Here is a 9,686-nt window from a genome sequence, read left to right as displayed (position 1 = left end):
GTGAAATCCTTCATCATGAATTAAACTGTGTGTTGAACACAACTATGGCCATTTACAAAACGTCAATGACGTTTTGTGTTTCTTCAATTAAAATAATATTTTTCTAACAAAACGTCAGTAATGTTTTGTGTTTTAATAATTAAAATAATATTTTTTATTACAAAACGTTAGTGACGTTTTGTTCTTTGATGATTAAAAAAAAAATTTTATTGCAAAACGTCAGTGACGTTTTGTACTACTACCACAACCCTGTAGAACACCAAAATCATCAAATATTTTTGCATTTCACATTAAAATTATCCATATATAAAAATTTTAGCCCCTACATGCTACATGCTAGATTGCTAGAAAGCAATTAGCAATGGACTAAAAAATATGATAAAATGACGAAAGTAGCCATGGCAGCATGTATGCTGTTAGAAGTTACAACCACAGGTTCATGAAAGCCACTTCTTTTGATAACTCGTGGCTACAATTCTTCAATGCAACTAGTAACTGTTAATGCTGCCATGTAATAATGATATTAAATAAATAAAAAACAAAAAAACAAAACAAAACAATCTCCAAACTCAGTGTCTCACAGAAACCACACTCTCCTGTTCTGTTCTGATGTTCAGCTCTTACAGTGCTTCTTCAAGCACCAACCTTGCTCCTCACTTCCTTCCCAAATCACCATTAACAAAGAACACTAGAAACATAATTAGAACCCTCTTCACTGGTCACTCGAATTCTAAAGCCACTGTTTCACTTTTCTCATCTGTTATTCATGGAAGGGGACCACAGTGGAGAATACCCAGTTGCCATTTCAACGGTTATGGTGGCAACAATGGCAAAGATGGAAACTTTGGGGAAGAAGATGAAAAGGGTCGTAATGGAGAGCGTGAGTGTGAGGTTCAGTGTGAGGTGCACGTGGTTTCATGGAGGGAACGCACAATAAAAGCTGAAATCTTTGTCAATGCTGACACTGAATCCCTTTGGAATGTTCTCACTGATTATGAGCATCTTGCTGATTTCATACCCAACCTTGTCTGCAGGTAATGTTAATTTCAACTTTCAAGCATGCATATTGAATCCCTTTTTCTTATTCATTATGTGTTGACTTTGTTGGTGATGTTTTTAGTGGGAGAATTCCATGTCCATATCCTGGGAGGATATGGTTAGAGCAAAGGGGGTTCCAAAGAGCAATGTATTGGCATATTGAAGCACGTGTTGTCTTGGATCTTCAAGAATTTATCCGTTCAGTAAGAATCTGTTACCAATTCTTGTTATTAATTAGTTATTTGATTCAATTCAGCTCACATCATATACTATAGCAAGTACTCTCTCTGTCACTGTTCAATTATTGTATCCAAATACATTGTAGTGAGTTCTTGGGTTGGAGTGGACTTGAATAATTTTCACTATGATCCATGTCACAAGAACATATGGTTTTCATTTGCAGTGGACATGAATCACATATTTGATTTGATAGATTAGTTGTCAATAGCGAACTTTCTGTTAGATTATTAATACTGTAGTGATTTCTATGATGCTTTAGGCATGGGATCGAGAACTTCACTTTTCCATGGTTGATGGAGACTTTAAGAAGTTTGATGGCAAATGGTCTGTAAAATCTGGAACAAGGTAAAAATTGTTTCTCAATGTCAATAATCCTTCTTGTTCTAATTCTTTGCCATGAACTAATGGTACTCTTGTCTCATGTAAGTGCATGCACATACATAGTGTATTATGTGTATTTATCTCATTTCATTTTGCCAATGTAGTTCCTTTGAAATATATAATGTTTCGACTTTCAAGTTTCGAGTATTTTCCTCTTTTGTATTGATCAAAATGCAATGAAGTATCCTTGTACATATTGAACTTTCTTATGTAATAGAGAGTGGTATTTCTGGTTTATGCAGGTCATCAACTTCTATTCTATCTTATGAAGTTAGTGTGATACCAAGATTCAATTCCCCAGCTATTTTATTGGAAAGGATTATCAGATCTGATCTTCCTGTGAACCTTCGAGCTTTGGCTTACAGAGCTGAAAGGGATTTTATGCAGAGTCAGAAGCTTTCACTGCCAGAAACTTCTATGGCTATTAATGGTTCATTCATAAAAAAGATAAATGGTACTTTGCGTGAAGGTGATAGGTTGTCACCGGCAAACAACAAAGAAGTATTTACCAGCGCAATTTCTCCTTCCTCGCCTGTCTCTTCCAATGAGGTGGCCGGAAACTGGGGCATATTTGGAAAAGTTTGCAGGCTCGATAGGCCTAGAATGGTGGACGAAGTTCATCTCCGCAGATTCGATGGCCTTCTGGTAACCAATCTTTATATAAAGTTATTATAAAACAATGACTTGTGCTTCAAGTAACTAATAAAGTGTTTTGATGTGAAGGAAAATGGAGGTGTCCATCGCTGTGTTATTGCCAGCATTACGGTTAAAGCTCCTGTTTGTGAAGTATGGAATGTTCTGACTGCCTATGAGAAACTACCTGAGTAAGTCATCTATTCTTTTTCATGTACCAAAAACCACACATTGAAAATTTTCTAGATGAATTGCTATACTCGATCAAATTGATTCAATGTAATTTGTTGCAGGATCATTCCAAATTTAGGAATCAGTAAGATTTTATCGCGAGATAACAATAAAATCCGCATTCTTCAGGTATGGAATCATGTTTAGCCTTCTCTTAAACAAGTTTAGGCATGAATTATGTTTTGTTTAAACACTACAGGATTGATGTAACTTAAATAGTTTAATTGACATGCAGGAAGGGTGTAAAGGCCTTCTTTATATGGTGCTTCATGCTCGAGTCATATTAGATTTGTGTGAAAATTCAGAGCAAGAGATAAGTTTTGAACAGGTTGAAGGGGATTTTGATTCGTTCCAAGGAAAATGGATTTTTGAACAACTAGGAAATCATCACACATTGCTGAAGTATTCTGTGGAGATAAAAATGCACAAAGATACTTTCCTTTCGGAGGCTATCATGGAGGAGGTTTGTCTATTAGATGGTTCAACCATACTGTCAAAAATTGATCTCCAAGCAACAAAAATATATTGATATAGTAATTGTTTTAATTGCTGAAAACTTTTTGGTTCGTTTGCTTATTTCATTTCAGGTCATTTTTGAAGATCTACCATCCAATTTGTCAGCAATAAGAGACTATGTTGAGAATAGAAATGGATTGAAAACTTCAGAAGCTAGTGGGAAGAATACAAATTCAGGGAAACAAATTGCTTCGTCTGGTTTTGAAAAGGACGAAGACAATGATTCGGTCGTGGAAACTCCTAATTGCAATGTTCAAAGTTCATGTCAGCAAAGGCCGAAAGTTCCAGGCTTACAAAGGGATATGGAAATACTAAAATCCGAACTCCTAAAGTTCATTGCAGCACATGGAGAAGAAGGGCTAATGCCGATGAGGAAGCAACTTCGTTTACACGGAAGAGTTGATATCGAGAAGGCTATCACTCGCATGGGTGGATTTAGAAAGATTGCAACCATCATGAATCTTTCCTTGGCTTACAAACAACGAAAACCAAAGGGTTACTGGGACAATCTCGAAAATCTGCAGGACGAGGTGGGTTGCAAAATCTTCATTTCCTTCTTTCTTTACTCTATAAGTCCCTAAAAGATGTTTTAGTAGTCATTGATTCATATGCATTACATTATTGTTTTTGCATCTTAGAATGAAACTCATTTTTTCATGCAGATAAGTAGATTTCAAAGGAGTTGGGGAATGGATCCTTCATTTATGCCAAGCAGAAAGTCATTTGAACGTGCAGGTAGGTTTGAGATATCCTGCTCTCAACTTCAATTTCGTTGCTTACAATAAACTATAGATTTACATGCATGCCTTCAACTCTAATGAGGAAGAAAAACATGTGGAAATATCACATAAACTCATCATGTGTTGATTTTCACTATTGATATTGAGTATGGGATCCACAAAATCATCATATCAAAGGTGAAAATCCACACAACCCTGAAAAATGAGTGTTATTTATGGAATTTGCTGCAGGCCGGTACGATATTGCTCGTGCACTGGAAAAATGGGGTGGACTTCACGAGGTTTCTCGGCTTCTGTCCCTGAAGGTGAGACAACATCGAATCCGACAGGACGATAGCCTTGTTGAGAAGGGTAAGAGAGTTGATAATGTAGATGATGGTGATTTGGAAACACCATCTAAACCATGTATTTATCAAGATACACATAAGTGGCTTACAAAACTAAGACAGTTGGACATAAATTGGTTTGAATAACATGATGAGATAGTATTGGTTTATAGTTTCATGGTTCTATATTATTACACTATTTAACCTTTATACTTTTCTTAGAGTAAGTAATATTATAAACTCACACTTTTGCTTGCAATTTTGAGCACTAAATGTGAGGGTTTGCTCCTTTGTTTTTGTTTCTTTTACATGTTCTTTTTGTCAAACTTGACCTTAAGGAAGAAGTTGTAAATAATGGAGGATCCTTGTGTTTTCTATTTGCACGAGACTTACAAACTTCAATATTCTTGTGTATATAATGAAATACAAATAACCATTCTAAGTATATATTAAAATTAGTCACTAATATAAAATACATGTTGAAATATAAAATACATATTGAAAACGAGTTAAATAACATATGTATTTATATACAAATATATAATGGTTAACTCTGATATACACCTAACATTTTTGTTCAAAGTTGGTAGAAATTAAATATCATTTTTCGTTTTTTTATATTACTACTATTCTCATGTTTTAAAAAGGAGGAACGATTTTTGCATAGAAAGTGCGTTTTCCTTTGAAAATAAAGCGCATAGAAATTGATAAGGTAAATTTAGACTGCATGTAAGATTTAGATTATTTTTGTAAATAATTAAACAAAAAAGTGAATTGGTTCTTTGCTGGAAAGTACTGATGTAGGTGTGTAATGGAATAATAAATTAATGTATTGCCAATGACTACAATATATTGTCTTACGTGATATTTAATTACACATCACAACTTAGAAAAGAAAATGATCTTTCGTAGAAACTAGTAGTAAAACTACTTCAACAAGATGCTTTAATCCTTAAACCAAAGTGTGCATTGAAAGTGTAACTGAAATGGACATGGATATAGTAAATCGTATAGTAAGGAGAAGTAAACGGTAAAAGGTACTACTAATTTATTTAACACCATGAAACTCAATTTAAACATTTTTCCAAAAACATTTAAAACCATTACACATGAACATAATAAACACAGCCTTCAAAAGTTCAGATCAAAAGTTGCTTTTCTTTTTGATGTTCCGGTTCCAATTTTCTTCAAATCTTGGATGTCTTGCTTGCACACCCACCGAGCCCCAGAATTCTCTACTTTCATTTGAACGTAACTAGGCAATACCAGTTCAAAGCGATAGTCTTGGCAAAATTGGTCAACAAAATAGTCACTGGTCAAGCAAAGGATGAAATGCTGAGAATTTTCAGTTTCACGCGCCCAAATTAAATTCTTTTGAATGAATTCCTTACCGTTGCAAATCACCGACGAATCTTGCGCAAAATTAGGACGACTCTTCGTTGGGCATAATCGGAAACAGAGAGCAAGTGGCATGGTTTCATTATGTGGCAATGTGACTGATACTCCATTACCCTCTTCTTGATGGACAAACCACAATGGAATTTCCTCCCCTATGGTCAACCCAAATATCTTTATTTGGTTCTGTGCAACCCACATTTGCAAGATCCCATCAGAATCATGGTTAGTTGATGCTGCAAAGCCACAACACACCTTTGATATCACATTCCAATGCTTTATATCCAGTGATGTAGAATGTCGTGCATTTAGCTCTCTTATACTTGATGGAAGCTCTGGTAAAACCTTCAGATTAGGGCAGCGGTCTAGATTCAGACGTCTAAGCTTGGGGAGTTCATGGATATTTATTGGAACCCTTACAAAATTGTTTTCTGATAAGTCCAAATCCATCAAGGACACTAAATTGGCAAAATTGTAAGACCATGACTCTTGAAATGTGAGAAAACACCCCGATAATTTCAGAGTGTCCAATGAGGTCAGACTAGATAGAGAATGCAAAGACTGAAGGACATTTGGGCAGCCAGAAAGATTCAAAAGGGTGAGGGATTTTAACTTTTGAATGCTGTCTGGAAGGCAAGTAAGCCTTTCGCAACCGTTTAAGTGCAACTTCTTTAGGCCAACTAAACAACCAACCGTTGTGGGTAGTTCTTCTATGGCTGTTTTCGACAAAGAAAGAACTAATAAATGTTTCATGCATTCTCCAAATTCTGGAAGTTTCCTCATACTTGTGCAGAAATCAAGATCTAGTTCCTTGAGGGAACTCATCTCCAATTTACTCCCAAGAGTTTCAAGACTTGAGCAACCATATAAAATAAGTTTAACAAGGCTCTTGTGGCGTGTGAGATACGAGGGAAAATCATTCAGTTCTTTACAAAATTGAACGTCAAGTATTTCAAGATTGGGAGCTTCAGAAAGATCTGGAATTCGTTTCAGCCGAAAGCAATCAGACAGATATAAGTACTTCAGCTTTTTCAGAAACTGAACAAAAGAAACAAACATCACACCATTACTATCCTTGCAAACAATAATCAATGCAGTAAAATTTAATAGAGCTCTGGACCAAAATGTATACCTTTTTTCCATGCCATAAGTGTACAATGCAGTCGCTATCAGACACATTAATTTGAACAAGCTCATAGTATGGATCCATAAAGGGCAGAGTTTCCATTGGACAATCTATCCAACTCAAAACTCTCAATGAACGAGGAATATAGCTAAGAATTGGAGCCATCACGCCATCTAAACTGAGGAGCTTTAGGTGACATACATTTAAAAAAGTTAAATCTCTCCAACGCACTGTATATTGTTCTTCATATAACTCAATATTCCCGTCTACAACAATGCTCTGAATTGCCTCAGTTCCCTAAACAACAAATCAACGAGAAGTCATTCAATTATACTAATTGTTATATTTTTCAAGAGAGGGGGCGAGAGAGAATTTTTTTTTAATTGCGAAAATACAATATTAGACGCATTATCAAATTCTTTTTTTAATTTTGTAGTCTTATAACTGTGAAAAAGTTTGCATTTACCTTGTTTTGAAGAACAATATCGATATCCTCGTAACTTTGCAACCTGCTGCGCTTGCTAGGATCATTTGGAGATTCCTGAATTACAATATGTTTGCCCATTTCTTCAACCAAATCATGCATCTTCAACCTACCTTCCTCATTTATAGTGAGTAGAGATCTATCAATCAAAGTCGCGATACCAATTTCAAGATGATAACCACGCCCTTTTAACATAGCTATTACATTACCTTGTAACCATCCTATGAAAAAATAAGCAATGTCTAAAAAAATATCCTTGTCCATGGAATCTAAACCATCATAACTTATTTTCAACGTATCAAAAATATCGACATTTGGAAAGCTCTCTAATTTTCTAAGAGCACTTTGCCAATCTTGAATGGGTCTACCATAAAGGTGGGAACCCAAAACCTCAAGTGCCAATGGAAGACCAGCACAATATTTGACCACCTGTTTGGACAAATCCAAATACTCTTCTCCAGACTTTTGTTGTTTAAAAGCCTTCAAATGAAAGAGATCAAAGGCTTCACTTTCCCCTAACCCTTCAACATTGTAAATTTTATGTGCATCATGTATCTTTAGAAGATGCATGTCTCTAGTTGTGATAATTATTCTGCTTCCAGGACCAAACCAGTCTTGTTCCTCGGCCAAATTCTTCAACTGTTTTTCTTCATTTATATCATCAAGAACAAGAAGAACCTTTTTGTGACACAAAGAAGCCCGAATTATTCTCCTCCCATCATACTCATCATCAAAATTACAGGAGCTTCCATTGATATGGCCAACAAAATTTTTTTGTGCTTGAACAATACCATTTTTAACACATGTTTCTCTTACATTTGCAAGAAAATAAGTAACTTCAAATTTACTTTGGATGTCTTCATATACGATTCTAGCAATAGTTGTCTTACCTATGCCGCCCATCCCACATATGCCTATATAACGAACATCATTCAGCCCAATACCAATGTGACTAATCACTTGTTTCACTCTTGAATCAATCCCTACAAGCTTGTTCATGGAAGATGGCAAGTTTGGGATCAATTTTTTATGTATACTCTGAGAAATGTTTTCCACCAATGTTGCCTCATTCCTATTAAGAGAAACATGTTTCTTTGTAAGTCTGGCAAGGCATAAAAGAAAATTAAAGCAACAAATTTGGTGCAAAAGAAGAGAAAGTTTATTTTCTTTCCAATTTGTTTTTATGTTTTCTTAACCACATACTAGAAACTTGAGGATCACCCCAATCTAATTACTTACAAGTAGTCTAGATATATAATATAAATATTCTCGGATTGTCTAAAATTTCTCACTACGATAATCTTAGGGGTGCTGTAATAATTCAGTTAACATAATTTGCAGCAACAACAAAAGAAGTCAATGATTATTAGTGAGCTTACTGATTTTTGGAGGTCCAACCAGAGAAACCGGCAACTTGTGTTAACGCATGTCTCCATGTTCTAACCTTGTCACTTTCTAGTCCGAATCTGTGTTCATGTTTCCTGAAAGCTTCTCCGAAGGTTCCTTTCTGGTGCCTCACATCAGAAGGTTCCACACCGTAGAACACCACCTCGATGTGTTGATCCAAGTTATCCTTGCATTCAAGAATCTTTTGGAGCTCGTCCAAGCACCAAGGGGAGGAAGCGTAGTTGGGTGAGAGAACAATGATTGCAAACATAGAGTGTTCAATTGCTGTGAGAAGTTCATGTGAAATAACATCACCTTTGCGAAGGTTGTTGTCATCAATGAAGGTAGTGATTCCCTTCCTTGTGAGGGCGGCATAGAGATGGCTAGTGAATCCAGAACGAGTATCTTCACCCCTGAAGCTGAGAAACACATCATACTTGCATGATCTTGACGAAGAAGAAGAGGTGGAAGCCATAGATGGGTATTATGAGTAAAGAAAAAGATAACAACTTGAAGGGTATGTGTTTGGGTGAAGAGGGGGAAATAGTAGAAGCAGCTTAGGTAGCATTACAGGACACACAGGTAGCTTATTCATTGTGGCTTCAACGCGGAAATGGAAGCTGCTTGGAAAGCCTCTATAATTATACGAGTATACGACAAAGGAGGTTGACTTGACTTTGTTAAGGTTATATAATTCTTGTTTGGTCTTTTGTAACATGTATTTTATAGAGAAATTCTTAGGGGATACTATTTTTTGTCTTAAATTTGAATCGCAAGAGTAAAGAGAAATGTCATAGAGTGATCATAATTTATTATATTTTGATTATTATTATTTAAAAATATGTAATAAAATATATTATTAAATTATTATATTAAAAAAATTAAACTAAAAAAATTGAATTGATGACTAATTGATGACAAAAAATAATAAATTCTGATAGTCTCTTAATATTTCTTTTACAATAAATTATCAAATCAGTTCGGGATGATTGAAAATTTAAAATTCTAAATCGATCCAAATTAAATCGTTTATTTAATCTAATCTAAACTAAAAATTACATTAATTTAGTTTTGATTAGATTCTACTCTTGGCAAACGGCATGAATTAGATAGAAGTTCGAATTTACTTCTCACAATCAATCCAATTCAATCCAAACGACACAATGTGTTATAATATTATTATTTTATTA

General features: G+C 35.1%; 2 protein-coding genes across 2 annotated transcripts in view; one reads left to right on the top strand and one right to left on the bottom strand.

Annotated features, from left to right (window-relative positions):
• The window catches only part of LOC107612457, a 14,105-nt gene continuing 4,964 nt past the window's right edge, over positions 546-9,686 (top strand). The window contains exons 1-10 of the mRNA XM_016314156.2: positions 546-1,034; positions 1,121-1,241; positions 1,538-1,623; positions 1,902-2,304; positions 2,383-2,483; positions 2,586-2,652; positions 2,759-2,986; positions 3,111-3,569; positions 3,702-3,774; positions 4,011-4,190. Of these exons, the coding sequence (XP_016169642.1) occupies positions 610-1,034; positions 1,121-1,241; positions 1,538-1,623; positions 1,902-2,304; positions 2,383-2,483; positions 2,586-2,652; positions 2,759-2,986; positions 3,111-3,569; positions 3,702-3,774; positions 4,011-4,190 (2,143 nt within the window). The 5' untranslated portion in view covers positions 546-609. The remainder of the gene's footprint in view (positions 1,035-1,120; positions 1,242-1,537; positions 1,624-1,901; positions 2,305-2,382; positions 2,484-2,585; positions 2,653-2,758; positions 2,987-3,110; positions 3,570-3,701; positions 3,775-4,010; positions 4,191-9,686) is intronic.
• LOC107612456 (TMV resistance protein N) lies at positions 8,486-9,209 on the bottom strand. Its single transcript, XM_021110120.1, has one exon. The coding sequence runs from the start codon at positions 8,969-8,971 to the stop codon at positions 8,486-8,488; it is 486 nt and encodes a 161-aa protein (XP_020965779.1). The 5' UTR covers positions 8,972-9,209.

This window comes from Arachis ipaensis, chromosome B08 (assembly GCF_000816755.2).
Source record: "Arachis ipaensis cultivar K30076 chromosome B08, Araip1.1, whole genome shotgun sequence".
NCBI classification, from domain to species: Eukaryota; Viridiplantae; Streptophyta; class Magnoliopsida; order Fabales; family Fabaceae; genus Arachis; species Arachis ipaensis.
The sequence above is the reverse complement of the archived record's forward strand: the minus strand, read 5'-3'. Positions and strand labels throughout refer to the sequence as shown.